The sequence below is a fragment of the Pezoporus occidentalis genome, unplaced genomic scaffold (assembly GCF_034315485.1).
Source record: "Pezoporus occidentalis ecotype Australia unplaced genomic scaffold, CSIRO_AGI_Poc_V1 ctg25, whole genome shotgun sequence".
NCBI lineage: Eukaryota > Metazoa > Chordata > Aves > Psittaciformes > Psittacidae > Pezoporus > Pezoporus occidentalis.
This window is the reverse complement of record NW_026914394.1, coordinates 6,301,743-6,320,933: the sequence shown is the minus strand read 5'-3', so window position 1 is coordinate 6,320,933 and position 19,191 is coordinate 6,301,743. Positions and strand designations below refer to the sequence as shown.

Genomic DNA, 19,191 nt, shown 5'->3' with positions numbered 1-19,191 from the left:
TTACACTCCCAACCAGCAGGGCTCCAGTCCCAGGGAACTGGGAGGAATAAATTATTCATGAAGAAACAGCAAAGGGTGACATACATCTTATGGTTCAACAATCTAAAAGCAAGATCTGGTAGATAATTTACAAATCAGTTACAAACATTTTATGGCAAGCAGAAGCTAATCTGCTCTAAAAGGTGCGCTGTTGGTGTGTCACATCTGCCACAATATTCCTATCTCTTAATTGTATACTGGCTATTTCTCATCATTTCCTAGTTCCTAGAAGCAATCTGGGAGAGTTGTCACTGTTCTGCACAAGCCTTTTTGTCTCTCTTCTCCAGGGATTACCATTTCCATCTCTTCCAGCTGCCTGATACCTGTCTGCACAGTGGCGAGATTGATGTAAACAGTACTGGGAGATGACTAAAACTATTAAGGGAGGGGAGCATTAGGAATTCATGTTTGTATGTAAGGCAGCGTGGCGTGAAGTTATGGGCTCTGGAAACACAGTGGTTTAAGCCAGCTGTAAAGTTTTGGGGTGCTTTTGGTAAATGACTGAATTTTTCTCTGGCTGTGTAATGTCTGTAAACTCAGCATAAAAGACATGCTGAAATTGCAGAGTACCAGAGAAAGGCTAATTATCTGTATTTACTAAAGCAATTGCTTACATTTCATCTTAGGATAGTATTATTGGGCAGGGCAGGCTCTTGAGAAGGTGGAAACAAGTTACTCTTATATGGGAGAATAATGCATGAGAAGTGTATCAACTTGCAAAGTAAAAGCCTGAGATCATGAAACCTACTAACCCTCAATACCAGTTTTAACAGTAGAAGTGCAGTTTGATTTTGAGAATAATATTTTTCTTCTGTGAAAAGCTCAATTTGCTTATTCCAGGTGAATGTGGCCGTGAAGCAAGCTAAAGTTGTTGGCATTTTTTACTTCCACTGCTTGTTGGTTTGTAGTCTTTAAGAGAAGAAAGAAAACAAAACAGCTTGTAGCTGGGAAGAGTGTGTTAGGAATGACCTTCAGCTTCCTTCCATGAAAACAAATTTCATGGAGGATTACCTAGTGCAGGGGTTGGAAGCGGCAGCACATGAAATGCTTGCTGGGTAGCATGAAGAGATGTGGAACCTTGAAAAAAGAGAGTAAGCCAGAAGTAAGAGGGGGGGGACTGTTCCTGGAAAGCCCTGAAGGTTTCCTAGGGAAGTGGTGAATCATTCACAAGCAAACCTTTGTGCTGTGCCGTGGCATCTGGAAGAGTAATGAAACCGACCCAACTGTTCTTTGTTTCAATAGGGAATCGTCGCTGCGGCTCGTTCGAAAGGAGAGCATAAACAGAAAGTCTTCTTAACAGTCTCCTTTGGGGGAATCAAAATCTTCGATGAGAAGACAGGGGTAAGTAAAATAACCGGGTGATGGGACAACACTGAATCTTTTCAGGGGTGTTTCTTGAAAAGCATTTCCTTGCTGGGCAGTAATACCTCACCGGTGTAAAGCACACCTTTATAAAGGGTTATCATATATCACAGCGAGCTGTTAGATGGCTGAGGTGTGAAGTGCAGCGTGGGGACACGGTTTATTGTAAAGCCTTGTGCTGGGTATTTCTGCAGAACCACTTGAGTACATAGATGATGCTCCTTAGGTGCATAAACACTCCCAGCTCTGAGTGCAGAAACTGTCAAGAGTGGGTTTGTTTTCCTTCTGCCAGATAAATAGTTGCTTCTTGGAAATACCAGCCCGCTGTTTGTAGGGGACTTTAGCAGTCCATGGTACAGACTGGCATCAGTGCCTGTATGGGTTTTCTTATCCAGCCTGGGCCCAACCACAGCCATCCTCTGGACGCTGCTTAAACCTCCTTGGTAATACAGGTCAAGTGATTTTTGAGAATCTAATGACAAGAGATCAGTATTAGAGGCTAGAATTACCTTGGATTGGGCTCCTTGTGTCATTAGAAGCGAGGGCAAGAGAACAAGTTGGAACAGGGAGCTGCAGACAACTGCAGGAGAGTGAAGCTTGTTTTCCCCACTGATGTCTGAGACAGAGAGAGAAAGGAAAGGCAATGGGAGCTGTGGGGCTGCTGGGAGCAGCACATACTTAGCTGGGATTGACCTGAAGATGTCGAGGGAAATCATGTATTTATTTCAGGTCTGTAATTCTACATGAATGCAGTTGTAGTCAACATAATGCAATATACTGATATGAACAGCAATGGCAGTCTCCGGTGGGGTACTCGGTGACCAGAAGAATCAGTGCTTTTGTATTGTCAGTGGTAGAAAAAGTATATATTGCATGGAATTGGAGGTAAAACATAGTGGAAAGTTTGAGGTGGTTGCTTGAAGGTGCCAAGCAGCAACTCATCCAGCAGCATCTGATCGAGGAAGTTGCATTTATGCCTTATGCAGCTTTTGCCACAGCAATAGCATGTTTGCTTTTTTAAATTGCTCTGAAAGAAGAAACCTAAGCAAAATATTATACTACTTAGATCTAAAGCAACAACACACAAACTGCTTTAATCCTAATTAAGAAGATCTTTACAGCAGTTTAAGCTCTGCCTTGAATTTTAAAAAGCTCTTGATTTAATCTTTTGAAAGAATAACTGTTTAAGATGATGTCAGAAATAAGACCCTACTGATGGTAGATGAAATTATCCTACGCCAGTTAATTTATATTATTAGAAAATCAATGTCATTGAGCTCACTGATACATAATACGAGTACTTAGTAATGAAAAGCTCATTTGGAATGTGTTGTGTGCAGCATGTGTAAAGTGTTCATAGAAAAGCAGTGTTTAAGAGAGCATTGCTGAGGTTACAGCCTGTGCTCGGAAACGTCAGATTGCTCTGAGGCCGCAGTTGCTTTCCTAAGACTAAAGGCTTTTCTTGGACAAATAAAACAGAAGAAAAACTAATCCTTTTGTGCTTGTCTCTGAACGTTCCACAAACATTGTTTGTCTTTTCCATGAAATAAAGAGGGAAAAGGGTACTTGTTTTAGAAACAAGGGTATAATTTAGCCAAATTGCCTTTCCTGCAGCATCCTGCGCGCAGTCCTATCTTCAACTGGTGAGGTGGGAACGTGAGAACAAGTCTTTTTCATTTCATAACTTAGACACTTTATGCTCTAAATCTGACGTGACCATATCATCTTTATAGTAGCTCTGTCACTCACTCACTGAGGCTTAGATTGAAACCTTTAAATCCACCTTCCAGATGCCTGCTCCTGAGCTGCCAGAGTGATGGACAGGAATATTGAGTTGTCCTTCTTGGATCCCTGACGGAGGGATGCGGGGATCTTTCAGCATCAGTTCTTACACGTTGTTTTGGAAGCAGAATCGTGCTTTCCATGCCAAGGTCTTGAAGCGCAGGGTGCATGAATTCTTCTGCCAGTTCTTTACAACCACCATCCCTTCGTTTTTTTTCCTCAGGTTGGGTCTCTCCATGTCCCAGAGTATCACATCCTGGTCCTATTCTTCTCACAGTCTATCATCCAGCCTCTCTGCTTTGCTAACCTACAGTTGTCATCTCATTCCCATTCTTGATGGTAGTCATGTATAGTCTTAACATACGAAATACAGTGGTTAACATCGGCAGTAGGTTGTGGACAGACTCCAGCAGTGTCTCTGGGCTCCCTGAGCACACAGGAGCACTACTGAGGCAAGGTGCTTTCCAAAGCACAAGAGACAGATGTTTAGGGGTGATGCACTGTGTCTCAGCCATATGTCTTTGACTCATCCTGGTGTAAAGCTAAGAGATGACAGCTGTTGTAGCAGGAAATGATAGTGCCTGTGTAGTCTCACATTGATGTCTATGTGCTTAAGTGACCTCCAAAGAAAGTTGCAATCCTGTTATAATGTGGAGCCTCCTATCCTCCTATAAGGCAAAATAAGGATGATGTAATTAGGTGATGTAGGATACTGATAATCCCATCCTGAAGAAGCAACAACGAAAATCCCACAGAGTGGCAAACCTAGGGATGTACAGTTGCTTAGCCTGGCTTTTTGGGTGGGAAGGAAGCAAAAAGGGTTGCAAAAAGGTTATGTTTTGCTCACACAGATTTTCTGATATCTGAGTTAAACTTAAGTGATTATAAAGTCTGAAGGCTGATGTTCACATTCATGCAACTGGGGGAAAAAAATATGCCCTTATTAGGGAAAAGCCTGGATTATCTTGGATTTGCTTTCTCCTTTTACAGCTCTCCTTGCCCCCCACAATGCTTTCTCCCTTAGCTGTGTTGCCATGGTTTTGGAATTCCCAAAGGGATATTTTAGGCCAGAGCAGTCATTTGCTGTTTACTTGGGAAGATTATTTCTCTCTCTAGAGTGTCCTTTCTTAATTTTTATCCCTGGCTATTGCAGTCCTGTCTGCCACAATGTCAATCTGATGTGATAGAGAAAAAACGCTCAGGGTAAAAATGTAGGCTTCTGTATGTTTAGTATCTTAGGCTATTGTTGGATTTTAGTTTATCACAATAAAACCTCAATTTGTAGCTCAAAACTAGCAAATTTTTTAAAACTGGCAGTGTCATAACTGACTTCATACAGGTGATTTAGGGGAATTGCTCCATAATTCATTGCAGATGAAAGGCTGTAGTTGGGTTACTACGAAAAATGATAAGGAAGGGTTTTCCCCTGGTATTTTATAGCTCCCTTTAATATGTTCCAGACTTAATATTCATCAAAAAATATTGATTTTAATAATGCAGTTATTCCAGCCGTCAGGAATTCTGCCCTTTGAGTACATTTGTCCATGAAGAAGATTAGGTTCAAGGTGGAATATGATGTGGGAAGAATTTATCTCACCAACAAAAATACAAGAAGGGCTTGCTGTGAGTTTGCTCGGTAGATGCAATACCATTTAGTTCATCTATAGCACTGCAATAGGAATAATAACTCCTCTCGTACATTTCCTCATTCTATGCCATGGATCCATCTAAATAGAACCCTTCCTGCCACTTTTCAAACACTTGTCAGTGCATTTAGAATGGGATGGAAGGGCCTTGCTTAACAGAATTCACCTTGCAAGCCTGTAGGTTGTGTATATTGTCCTATAGCCTCACTCAGTAGCCTGCTTGCATAGGTAGGACCTCTTGAGAGTTAGAGTCGTTGAGCTGTTAAGAGTCCAAAGTTGTCTTTAATTTGACTAGCAGAATGTTTTCCTATTGTATGTCCAAAATTGTCATTGCACATGGGTTTCAACCCTGTTTTGTCTTATAAATGTACCTTTTTTATCTGCTGTCATATGTTGGCCAGTCATCCCACTCACTTTCTCCAAAATGTTTGTTTCACCTGAAGGAACACATCTTATTTTTAACTTAAAAAGTCTATTACAATTATCACTAAACCGATGCTTTTTCTACCCAGGGCCACTTCAGAGACGTCATGGCTACATATTATATGAAAATACTTCTGTATTTATTCTGTCCTGTTCACCTTGGTTAGACCTCAAGCTGAAGTACATTCTTCGTTAGTAGACTTTCATGAGCGTTCATTGATGTTTTCAAAAGCATGGTCTGTAGAAGGCAAAAAGGCAAATAGTTGCATTATTCTATATAATATTCTCCTTTTCAGGGTGGAACTTAGTGGTTAAACCCCCCCGTAACTCTGAATATAAAAGGATGTGCACAGTTTTGAAAGGACCATCGTTGTTCTTAGCTACTTATGAGTATTATTTTGTTAATCACACACATCAGGCTATCTCCCTGCGATAGCTTAGTAATGCTTCATTAGACATGCGTGACTAATATGGTCTCCACAAAGAGGCTGTAATTGTCTCATTGTTTATTTATGTACCAATAAATCTTTGTTTGCTGGAAGTTACTTTCCAAAAATGTATTTAAAAGTAACAATTAAATTCTATAAAATGCTTGGGAAAACCCCATTTTCTTCTACATTCATATAATAAGGTAGACTTTTAAACTCGTGTTCTTTCTAATTGCAAACTCCTGTTGACTAATGGGAAACGCAGACACTATGAAAGAGAAAGAAGATGAAAGGCAAAAAACCTACTATTTGGCTTGAAGTAAAGAATTATTTCTGTTAAAGTAAAATCTTGCATCAGCTCATGGATATGCAAATTGCCAGGATATACTGCAATATATAGCTTTCTATGAGCTATTGTTAGAGATTCATTATTATTAATTATTAATCTATATTCCATGTTTCTTAAAAAGCATGGAAGAGCTATATCAGTATCTTATTTATGAGAAATACACTAAACAGCCATGTCCCCTGGTTTTCCTATTTTGTCCTATGCAACACCCCGAAACTGAGTTCCATTTGTGTTGTCTTATATACTTTGGAGGGGTTGGCTAGTTTTTCAGATATGTTGACCCATATATTTATCAAAATACAGGGCTTGGGCACAGCCCGTGGGATTATGAAATATCTAGGAAGACTGTAAGTGTCTGGTTGGGTTACAGTCTTACATAGAAGTGTTGCAGTGTTTTATTCATGTTTTATTAATTTTATCTGTAGCCATTTTCTTCAGGCTGTCAGTATGAAATCCACGAATGAAAACGTATGTATAAATACATACATTTCATGGTGACTGTATATTCTCATTCTTGTTATCTATCCCTTACTCTAACCTTTGTTATCTTCGAGGAGGATTATGTGACTCTCATGGAGAACAGTGTTTACCTCCTTCAGAAGGTATTACTCAGTGAATAATAGCTCCTTGTTCCATGGAAGGGGAACCAGACCTTACCTGTAGTGTTTTGTACAAAACCAAATTAATTTGCCTTTTCATGCCACAGAACTAGTGGTTGATCTTCTGCTGTATCTTTTCATCATGTCCAAAGAAATGAAAGAGGTAGTGGGGAGTTATAATCCTGCTGGCTTCAGATTATTCTCTTGCAGCGAGATAAAGTTATGGCTCTCGTATAGTCCAGCCAGTGGTTTAGATGCCTACATCTTGCCCATCTTCCTGACCCTTGAAGCTCTCTTGACCTTATAATGCACAGATTTCTCTAAAGTTGTTGCCAACGCTTCTGTAAAGCATTTTTGAGCTTGTTCTGAGACGTTATCAGGTTTGCGCCGATAACCCCAGGATTTGCTGCTCTCCTCCATTCGATGTGAATGATAGTGTTAATTATGCTGATAGATTGCTAACAGGACAGCTAAACTTGGCTGAAAGGAGATTTTAGCAAGATGAAAATTCTCACTGTTGGCAGAAGATACCTCATGTAAAATGTACCAGGGGTACTCCTTGACTTTACTGGAAATCTGTTGGTTCTGGCATCTCTGACCAGAAATCGAGGTACGGTTATGGATCTGTAGTTACTCCTTGAAGCACATGTGCTGGAGCAGATGAAATGTCAAACTGTCAAGTCTCTATCATCGAGCGTCTCTGAATACTTAAAAATAGAAATAAAAGAAGGGATTAATTTTATCCACTCTCTACTCGCTCTGCAGGGAGCAGGAGAGATGATGTGATTAGTTCACTGAGTTTTTGTGCTTGCCAGAGCATAGTATTGGCCAGGAGACTGTTAATGGTCCCTGCTGGGGGCTCCTTCCAGCTCCAGGCCCAGAGGTTGGGTTTGTCCCTTCATTTCTTTGAAACTCCTCTTCCTAAAGTTGGTGCTTGACTCTCTATGGTTGATCTGAGGCACCAAACTTTGTTAGCATCATTAACTTATCTGAACAAAGTCCTTCCCCCTGGTCTCCATTGCTCTTGTCTCTGGATTTTGCCCCTGTGTGTCTAATTTCTCGTTCTCGCTCCCGCAGTTTCCATCAGGGATTTCCTGGGTGCTCGCTGTTCTTGATCTCTTTTTCTTCCTGCTAGGCTTTTTTATGAGAGTTACTTCATTCGCACATTTAAATTTGGTTATTGTGTCAAACCAAATGATGCCAGCCCTGACATCTCTTCAAATCTTGACCTGTCTCTCCTGCTCTCTCCATACACATTTAGCCAGCAGTTCAAGCTTAACATGGCTAAACCAGGCCTTCTCATCCTGACTCCCACAGGTCTTTCTCTGACCTCCTTTCGGAACACTGAGGAAAATAATCAGCATCATCCATTACTCAGCCCTGTAAATTCAGCAGCCTTTTTGACTCAGGGTTGGTTTCGATTGTCACATGCAGGGTAACTTCAGATGTTGCAGATTCTTCTTAACTGTGGAATACTTCTTAACTGTGAAATACAGCATTTATTGTCATGCTTACAGTTTAAAAGCCAGTCCTGCCTCTCTTCATCTTGTGTCTCAATCGTTATCCTTTCCTTTGTCCTTCACAAATACGACTTTTAGTTTTGAAATCCATCGTGACTGCCAAGATTGCTGTCTCAGCTTATTCTTTTGATCATGTCACACTTCCCTTTGCATTCCTATGCTGAATCTGCCTTCTGTATTTTATCAGCCTATTTCCCTACTCCTTTTTGGTTTTCCTAGACTCTTCATGGCTGCCTTTACTGTTCATCAACTTAAAAGGAGCCATTCCACAGTACCAACTTTCAACATTCATTTATTCAGTTTTCAAACAACCGACTCTGAGCCTCTCCCTATCCTGCCCATCACACTTTGGAGGAATTCTTTGTCCATTTTCATGCAGGTCCCTTCAGATCCCTCCATGATGGAGGACATCTACCAGGGCAGTGAGTGAAGGATTTCTCCATGCCTGAGGGTTTATGAGGATGAGCTACTGCAGACATGCACCTCAGCGATATCCCAAGGGGCACTGGGCCCATAACTTTCAAAGACTGGAATTAAAATATAAAGTCTCTAGGATTACCTTTTAAGTTTTTTAATCAAAATTATATATTTATAGGAACTTTCTGTAAGAAGTGTTGGGTCTTGGACCATGCTGTGGACTTCAAAGGACTGCAGTGATAGAAACATTAGTGACATCTTAGTAACAACAATAAAGAACATACTGAGAAAGTCAAATTTTGCATGTTCCTTTGAAAATGGTGACATCTGGGACCGTTCTTAGGCGTTACATGAATTGGATTGCATTGTCCACAGCTTCTGCCTGCAAAAGATCCGTCTGGTCAACTGGGCGTCTTCCTCTTTTGCTTGACACTTTCCCATTTTTCTACTTGTAAATATGAATAGGAAGACATGGCATTTACTGTTCTGTATGCAATAAATATGTTTAATTAGGATATAGCAGAGCAAGGGACTTAAAAACCCCAGCTTATTACTCTTACAAGGTATTTATAGTCATCTGACACTTCAAAAGGGAGACAATACCATTTTATAAACAGCAGTTGAGAGTTAGCAAAACGTAAATGTCAGAAGAACCTACTTCAGTAATTACATCCCTTATTGACTATTGTAATTCATTTCTTATTGGCCTTCCAAACTGTGCCCTAGACAGTTTGGACGGTTCAGCATGCTCCACAGGGATTTTTAATAGCCACAGGCTCATAGAGATGTTTTATAGACGTCCAGTTTGCTGTAGGAAGATCATAAAAACCTTATGTTTTGTAGAGGGTTTTTTTGGCACTGTGGGAAGAAAAAAGAACCCAAAAGCAAAACTCGGATGTGATTTTGCACGTTGTGAAGTCTGAGGGTTTTAAGATCTAGCACTGTGGTTTGATCCTTCTGTCTTTCCTCCTAACACTTGGCATACAGAGGAAGGCTGATACTTCTCTCCTTCCTTTCAGCTGGAAATGCTCTGATCTAGAGCTGTGTTCAGCTTTCTTGTAGTCAGTATTGTGATATTTCTGACACTAAGATACAATGAAGCCATTCCAGACATTTTATCCAAACTGGAATTATTTGTGAGGCTTCGTTGTAGTTGCATTTTTCAGTGTGAAAAGGGTAAAAATTTGATTGCTTTTAAAGAGGCAGAAAATGAGATTTTATTGTTTTAGTGCTGGTCTCATTTGGCTGTATCTGGCCTCCTGTTGTTTAATCCAAGCACCCCAGGATGGATTTAAATACCACTGAATGCATTCTGTGTTACTGTATGGGGAATCTCACTAGGCGCATATTCCTAGTTACCGTTTAGCCTCCATTGCGTATGGGGTGGGTGTCTGTCTGTAGAGCCGTTGTAGTGAAAATTACTATGTGATTTTTGTCTATTTATAATGTTTGGTATGCTTAAACAGAATTTGGGGTGAATTGCACTAAAAAGTTGATAGTCAGCTTTTGGTTATAAAAATACTTGTTGTTCTGGATGCTGTTAAATAGTAGAGCTGCACTGTATCCCTCCAATGAGTTATTGTCCCAAGGTAGAAAACTCAAAGTGTAGAGTTATACTGGGGGTCTTTGCCTAAAATCAGTATGTTTTGTGATTCATATTTAGAAATTAAGATATGAAAGCCACATTGTAGTCCCACTGACTCCAGCGGAGCCATGTTCCTTTTCTCCAGCTGCAACTTTGTCTTGGATGAGAGCACCTAAAATACCGAGTTGCTTGGGATGGGGGAGTTGCTTGCAAGTACTGCTGTTTTTAAGCTAAGTTAGTGCATTACACACTAGAAGCAAATTTCAGGTCTGTTTTCAGGACACGCAGAATAGTAATGGCTGGATTTCAAACTGCTTGGGAAAGGTTTTAGCAAGAAAAATGCTGACATAATAACAGTGCAGGCAGCTGAGATGTGCTGAAACCTCCCTGGAGAACAGTGGGGGACCTTCAGCGGGTGCTGTAACAGAAGGTTACATCCCCCATTGAAATGTGCTGTTCCTTGTGCTTGGAGATGGCTGAGAAGCATTCCACCCCTGGTGTGCTGGTGATTTTCCTTCCTATTCAGTGCATTTTAGCTGGTAGGCTGCTCTGCAGTTTGCCATTTGCCCTGGTAATAGCAATACTACCGATGATGCTCCTGAATTCCTGTGCTAACTTGTAGGCTGTTAAACCTCCTCTGTTGCTGGGGTCACATGCAAGGGAAACGGATGACCTTCACTGTCAGTGTAGTGGGAGAGGGAAACTACAGAAGGTTTAATGTTAAAGTTACCTGGAGTTTGCAGGACGATGGTGATAGGTCTCTTAGCAGTAAAATCAGTTTTGATTTGGATGATGTTCTGCCCTCAGGAACGCGTTTGTGTTCACAGGGTAGTTGGCAAGACCTTTGTTCAATCTGATGGTCCAGGGGGACAGGTAAATGTCTTTTCTTCCATTTAGTTTATGTAGTAAGTGGCCCCGTGGAAGGAGAAGAGGAAGGACAGTGGTTGCCACTGGATGCTCTTGTCAACAGTTATGAAGCACAAATCTCTGTTTTTATCCCTGTTTTTCAGTTGAATAAGTAATACATTTCAGATACCGATAGATCTTTGCTTAATATATAAATAACTGTGCATCAAAGTTGTCTTTCTAAATGAGATAATTGTATTCATAACCTTTCTGGTTTATGCACTGTATGCTCAGCATGCAGGCAACCATGTGTCACAGGGCCTAAGGGCTGGAACAGCATCTCCTGTTGTGCTACCCAGCACCTGGTAGTAATCGTGGAGTTACAGCAGTGCCTACTGTGTCCCTAAATTATAGCACTTCTCTAGCAAATAAGCAGCATTTAATGGACTCTACCTATCTCTGCTGTTAACATTTCTTAATTCTTTGTGGTTCCTGTCCTAACTCTGCATCATTGTACTCGCAGCGAAGCAGCAGCAACGTTCCTGCAGACTTTAAAGGGAGCATTGTGAAATAGGTGAGGCAGTGCACTAATTAGTTTGAGTGCCTTGACATTTAAAGTGAATGAGAAAACTGGGTAGCTGAAAATACTGCATATGGCTCCGAGTATGTTTTTTCTTCTTCTTTTTAGATAGTCAAAACATGGATCTGAATCCAATTTTTTTGATAGTGTCCTTGCTTTTATAAAGGCTGAGTCGGTTTGTCGAAGGTTTTATAGCCTTCTGGTGTATCTTTAATTAGCCAAATGCTACAGGAGTATGGAAGTATTGTGAAGAGTAAAGCACGTGAGTGTAACCTGTGCATGCATAAAGCTTAGCGCTGAGCAGTGCTGAAAGTGAAGTAATGAGGACGTTCAGTTTTGATTAAGAGAAGTAGAATCCATGCTGTGCACAGAAGTTGCAAAGGGTGGGGGAGAACTAAAGGAATGAGTAGTAGAAAACAAGCCAGCATCCATGCATCAGAGCTAGGAAAGGCTTTTCTCTGTGCATTTAGGTATAAGGTGAGGGCAGCACTGCTTGAGAGCTTTTCTGAACGGCAGACCCTGTGTGACACCGACCTAAGATGAGCGTGTAGTTGCATTATATCCTAGGTGAAGTGTCTGTTGTGGGACATGAGCAAATGAAGGAATGGCGCATGTATGGGATTATCTGAAGTTCATTTTTGCATGCAACTGTAACTCAAAGGAAAAGGTTTCCTATCTTTTTCTGGAGGAAGACTGAAAATAAACTGGCGTGGTCTTTATGACCAGGATAGGTAGGTAGTGATACTGTTCCAAGTGTTTCTCATAAGCAAACAGATGCCTGTGGTAGGAAACATTTCAGGATGCTCCTTTATCTGGACCTGTGTGTTTGTATGTTGGCTACTGGAAATTAAGCCATTAGACATGAAGAGTTGGGCTGAGTCAGTTTTGTCCAATTCTTTGCTGTGCCGCCTGAAACCAATCTGTCATTGTGGAGCACAGGATTTCTTGCCTGTGTGCTTTGGTTTATTTCTGCTCATGAAATCCTTTTTGTATCTGAAAGATATAAAACGTTGTGTCATGTGAACTTCTCAACCTCTGTGCTTTCATTTTCAGTTGGCTCATGAACATGACATACTGGTTCTACACAGTTTGTGAATTCAGAGTCCTTTTCTTATTCCTCTCTGTCCATGTGCTTTCTCTCACCCCCTTTAAAGTCTTATTAAAATTGGTATGAGAATCAGGGAGACAGATAAGCATAAAATAAATCCCTCTTGTCCTTTTTCCCCTTTTCCAGCAAAGTTTGGAATGTTATGGAAGTAGATCTAAGGTTAAAGAAAGTTGCTGTTTGATGACTTTCCAGGGCAACTTAAATTTGAGTATTGCCAGTATGCCTGGGATTTTTGTGATCTTTGCAAGCTCTGCTTTATAGGGTTTGCATCAGGAGAATCAGAGGCTGGGTTTCGTGATGAGCTTTTCAGATCACAGGCTATAAGGGGAAGGTGGGTCATAATGCTTTCTGCATCCGAAGCAGTTAAGATCTGAGATAGTTAAAGCCCAAAATTATCTCCAAAGCTGCTAGGAGTTTCGAGATGGTATTTCTCGTGCCATTCATTTAAATCAAAAGCATTTCAGGAGGTGAAGAATATTGGTGTGAAGGTAAAAAGAACCTTGTCAAAGTAAAGGCTTCTCAAAAGGCATTCACAGTCTGTATGTATGAATGCAATAAAAAATACGGAGAGGTTCAGTGATACTGTAAAATTGACTGTCTCATCACTGAATGCTGTGCTCCTTCAAATTCAGGATTTAATCAGTTAAGACTCTTGCAAACTTCAGAGTATATCAGGAAAAAATGCAAGGCATGGTCAGAGGTGCTATCCTGAGGCTGTATGCAAGCTTTGGCTTGAGAGTAGGGGGCAATATTGGCATATTTATGGCCATTTTGATCTATTGACCCTTTTGCAGAAGGTGATGAGGTGGGTGCTAAGGGGGGATGCACTCAGATGCCACTGGGGAGCTGCCATCCCAGAGAATGAAATACTCTCCTTATAGGCAAGAATTGTTACTTGTGCACCATGTCAAAATAGTGAAATGGTAAATCAGTGTATTTATAATCAGGTATATAGTAAATCAGTGTGTTGTAGTCTACAGGTAGTCCCATATAGTTGCATTGTAGGGCCACATTAATTACTGAGCTGATTGTGGCCTACCGGGGCTATTGACTTTGGTATCAAGGCTCAGGTTGGATGCTTCTTGGTGTGGCTGTGCAAATCCTTCTTTGTTTTAACCGTCCTGATAGAACAATGACTGTGTCTGTTGCAGAAACAATAAGAAAATAGTACAAGATTCATGGGAGGTCCAACATCACAGCTTTAGTGTAGCACATCTGTTTTTCCAAAGCTCTGTGAAAATGTTTCCTTGCCCTTTAGGATTTTCTTTGTCCTGGAACAATATTTGCAAGTGCATGTTTAAAATATAACTTGGGATTAATAGTAATTGGACAAGGGGGTTAGATTTAGCTGGCTATTTTCATTCCTGGTGCAATAAAAAACCAAAAAGCTTTTGAAGTGAAGATACAAAATTGACCATGTGTGCGTTCCAGTTTTGGTTTGCTCCTTTCCAAGTTCATATATCTAAGAAATGGATCTTCTGCATGAGCAGCTTAGCATTTGCCTCCTAAGACAATGAACAATAACTAAATTCATATCTGGTCTTTGTCAGACATTATTACAAATTATGAGAGCCAGACAGAAGTTTATTACCTTAGTGGTGTTCTTGTAGCACAAATTAGGTTCTTGGAACACCCAGCTAGCTTAATATCATAGATCCATCCATCACAATTAGACTGCTGTGCTGGCAGAGTTAAGTCCCTGTCCCTTAACTGACTGCTGGTGTATGCCAGAGGTCTCGAGTGAGGACAAGTCCAGGTGAGTTGAGAGTGCCACTGTACGTGCCCATCACGTGAGGCACAAACAAGGACACTCATGTTTCCTCTCTTAGCAGTTTGCTGCTCTTGCTCCCTGGGTAAGACACAGGCAGTAGCAGGATAGTTTTTCATCGAGCAAAGGAAATGGTAGGGATTAATTCAGATTTTAGCTGAGGCTGAAGTTCCCTTTTAAGCCATCTTCCTGAGTCCAACCAAACAGGTGTCTACCTGGGTTACTTCTGCAAAGTGCTTGCCCTGGTGTAGGATGAATTGGAGCGTACAGATTGAGCTTAGTCGAGCTCACTTGACGATGCTTAATCTTACACATGTGATTGTCCTTCCTGACTCAGCTGCCCATTGCCGTGTAAGCTTGGGAAGTCACATAATCTGGTTTTTGCTCCAGTCTCCTTGGTTGCAGGAAGAGAATGGCTCTTTAGAGTGTATTATTAGTATTGTTATTAAGAGGAAATTAAATTTACACATCTTTTGGGCGCTTGGCTGTGTCACAGCCAGACTGCTGACCCCCTGGAGGGACAGAGTCTGTGATGACTGGGGCTAAATCTGTTTTGATTCTTTTCTTTATCAGCACCATATTTTACGTGCCCCTCTGTGATACACAGGCCAAGCTTTGATCTGCATGTAATCTGAAAGAGTGCTTTTTGTGCCAAGTGTTTTTATTGCAAAGCTTGTGTGCTGAAATGCCTTTTGGAAGTTGGCGCTTGGAAAAGTCTTTCTTTAGGTTATTGTTTGCAAAATCAGTGTGCATCGAGGAAGCATGGGGATTAGATGGATTTATTTGCTTCTCTTTGTGAAGACATGCTTAAAGGCTGCCATCTGAGAAGTCCCTTCAGGCTTGGAGGACACTCCAGAGGTTACACATTCCTTTTCTACTCCTAATCTTGGGGGCTTTTTGCAGATGGGAAGTCCATAACCTGCTGCTTAGGCCAAACTCCATGAGTGGCTTTGGGTCAAAAGGGTTGTGGGCTGGACCATTCATTTTGGCTGTGTAGGATGATGCACCTCTTCAGTCTCCTTCAGTGGAAGGGTTCATTTCTCCCTGCATGGTAGCATGTTCATTTTATACCTTTATGATCAAAGCTGCTCATCTTGTCCAGTGCCTCAAAAATGGCCAGTGCCTCTTGGAAATGCCTCAAAATACTGCAGTCTTCAGAACAGCAAGAGGTTTCTAGTGGCTTTTGTTTTTCAGGTATTCATATATGACATTAGTTTTTGAAAGCTAAATGCATTAATACTTTGTTCCAAGACTTCTTGCTGGTAGGAATTCAGTATTTTGATAGTTTGCTAAGCTTAAACTGTACTGCTGCCTTCCTTTTCTAGATCAAACTCGATGTAATTTTCCATGTGTTATACTAAATGTTTATATGACAGATTTTATGGTCTATCAAGTGTTTCCCCACACCAACCACTACCACGTTTAAGCCAAATTACTGTGGTCTGTCATATATTGTTTGTTCTGCTTCTCTTCTCATAGACATGCAACTAGACTACTCATCATGGTAGGAAAGGACTGTCAGATTAGAAATACGTTGTTTCCTATTTACCTTTTGTTTAGACATACAGTTTCTAACGCTGTTTCTCTCGAGTGCTATTCTACCTCCTTTCCTCAAACGTCCCATTTTATGTCCTATGGCCTGGGTGAACTATTTCCCTCTTGCCTCTCTGACCAATTGGAGCAAAATCCCAACAGATTTCTGTATTCATCTTTGGAAAATGGGCCAAAATAATAGGAGAGAGGAAGGATCCTGAAGAGCATCTGCTAAGCGGAGGCAGAGGATGCTGCAGCAGTAACACCAAGCGTGTGACTGATAGAGAAACCAACAGCAGTGATAAAATCCCTAGGTGTGTTTCCAAGCCTTATCAGGTTGGATTTAGCTGCCTCTGACAGCAACCTGCAACTTCTGTGTCTTCATTTACACTTTAACAACACCCACAACACCAGTGAAATGTTTTCATACTGCATCAAGTGCTCAGGAGGCAGGGAAAGGCTGTGGGTGAATGCACTGCCAGCACTGGGGGAGCAATTGGCTTTTTGGGTGGGTGAGCTCTGTCGCCACCCCTGCTCTCAGTTGCTCTGTGCTGTGACCAGGAGTAATTTGCAGGGAGTTTGGAGCTTGTCGGTAACTGTAGCTCTGGAATGCACCAAGCTGTGTCCTCTTTGCTATTTCACATTAAACTGGAAAGGTTTGCAGTGGTAGGGGAAGGCTTGTTGCTTTTTCCCCGTCATCTGCTCATCCTACGCATCTCAGGAGGCTGATGCCTTGCCACCCAAATGCTAAGTTCTAGAAAACAACATGGGATGTTTGTGGTGCAGATACGATTTACTGAGTCATTTTCCATTTCATTCACATTTGAAATGGTTGAGTTTTTCCCCAGGTTGCCTGTACATGGTCCCATTGAAACACACTTGTCTCTAGGGGGAAAGGCAGTTGAACGGTTCACAACTGCTTTTAACAGGTATCCATGCGCCATTAACGGGTACCAGGAAAAAAATCCATGCCAGCCAAGTGGGTTTTTGGGTGGGGGTTTTTTAGTGTCTCCATACAGGGGACTGCTCCCATCCTTGCCTTAAAGTCATAAAACTTGACAGGTCTGGGATTTGAATCTGCAGATGGAGAGAACTGAGGTGTTTCACGTCTGCCCCTCAAGTGTCTGTTTGGCTTTGGGGGTTTATGATGGAGATGAGCAGCTCCAGACCACCTCTACAAAGTGCATTTAGCGAAACAGAGGAGAAGCATTGCAGCACAAACATAAGCAATTAGAAAAATGCTTGTGACCAGTTGTTGTCCCCATGATCCCTGCAAATCTCAGCTAAAACAAACAGGAATTGTAAGGAAATGGACATGAAGAACAGTTCACAAAGTGCTGTAGCATGAACACCTTGAAGCACCATTGAGGTACGCAGCAGCCTCCTAGGTGTAGTAAGGGAGCTGGCTGCGCATCTGCACCACTCCAGCAGTTCTTGCAGCAAGGAGGTAAATTAATCTCAGAACCACTCATGTGTTTTACAATTCATTGTTTCCACTTAATGCATCCTAGTAAATAATGCTCTGTGTATTTCTGGCTTGCTAAGCTTGTTCTCTTTTCCTGCCCCTCTACTCTGTTCTTGTGAGACCTCACCTGGAGCATTGTGTGCAGTTCTGGTGTCCTCAACATAAAAAGGACATGGACCTGTTGGAACAAGTCCAGAGGAGGCCACGAGGATGATCAGGGGACTGGAGCACCTCCTGTATGAAGACAGGCTGAGAAAGCTGGGGCTGTTCAGCCTGGAGAAGAGAAGGCTGCGTGGAGACCTCATAGCAGCCTTCCAGTATCTGAAGGGGGCCTACAGGGATGCTGGGGAGGGTTAGGGTTGGAAAGGACCTTAAGATCATCCAGTTCCAACCCCGCTGCCATGGGCAGGGACACCTCACACTAAACCATGTCACCCAAGGCTTCGTCCATCCTTGAACACTGCCAGGGATGGAGCATTCACAGCCTCCCTGGGCAACCCATTCCAGTGCCTCACCACCCCAACAGGAAAGAATTTCCTCCTTATATCCAATCTAAACTTCCCCTGTTTAAGTTTTAACCCGTTACCCCTTGTCCTATCACTACAGTCCCTAATGAAGAGTCCCTCCCCAGCATCCCTATAGGCCCCCTTCAGATACTGGAAGGCTGCTCTGAGGTCTCCACGCAGCCTTCTCTTCTCCAGGCTGAACAGCCCCAACTTCCTCAGCCTGTCTTCATACTGGAGGTGCTCCAGTCCCCTGCTCATCCTCGTGGCCTCCTCTGGACTTGTTCCAACAGTTCCATGTCCTTTTTATGTTGAGGACACCAGAACTGCACACAATGCTCCAGGTGAGGTCTCACAAGAGCAGAGTAGAGGGGCAGGATCACCTCCTTCGACCTGCTGGTCACGCTCCTTTTGATGCAGCCCAGGGTACTGTTGGCTTTCTGGGCTGCAAGCGCACACTGAAGCCGGCTCATGTTCATTTTCAGTTTGTGCTTATGGATATAACATTGAATGGTACACGCTTCCTGCGTTCAGGGGGGCAGCTTTTACAAGAGGCTTTGCAGCTTGCAGGATATTTTTTGTTGTGGCTCTTAACACTGTGCCCCAGGCTCCACTAAATAGACAACCTCATTAAAAGGGAAATGGCGATAGTGCAGCAGTGACTTTCTCATGCCATCTAACTCACACATGTGAAATGGTTGCGAGACCCTCCAAGTACCTAATTGCTTGACTTAATTGATTTAGTGGCACTGGAGGCTACAGCATGGAAATAAAGGGGCAAGATGAGGATAAGGGGTGATATGCTAGGTAATTTATGATAGGTGCCAAGCAGCCCAAGGGAAATTGGAAATGCCACGGATCTCAGTCAGCTAAATCAATTCAGTGCAATGTACAGGGAGCAACGTGGGGGAAAGGAGAAGCAGGGGATAGAACGGAGAAAATAATGGCTAATGGGAGAGATTGGAGTAACTTAAGGGGAAGGGGGAAGACGTCTTGGTGGAGGTGGGTGTTTTGGACTTCTTTAAGTTAACACCAAAAAAAAAGCTTTATAGTGTGTGAATAAAACAGAATCATTACATCATGTTTATGACAGAGATGGTCTTAGTTACCCTTTTCTGAGACCTTATCTTTCATCTAAAATCCTTGATTAAACAGGGGAAGTTTATATTGGATATAAGGAAGAAGTTCTTTACTGTGAGGGTGGTGAGGCACTGGAATGGGTTGCCCAGGGAAGCTGT

The 19,191-nt window shown here is 42.0% G+C and overlaps 1 protein-coding gene across 12 annotated transcripts in view; it reads left to right on the top strand.

Moving 5' to 3' along the window:
- DAB1 (DAB adaptor protein 1) overlaps positions 1–19,191 on the top strand; it is a 479,582-nt gene that overhangs the window by 413,877 nt on the left and 46,514 nt on the right. For all 12 annotated transcript variants that reach the window (XM_062623134.1, XM_062623133.1, XM_062623137.1 and 9 more), the window contains one exon: positions 1,282–1,380. In XM_062623134.1, the coding sequence (XP_062479118.1) occupies positions 1,282–1,380 (99 nt within the window). The remainder of the gene's footprint in view (positions 1–1,281; positions 1,381–19,191) is intronic.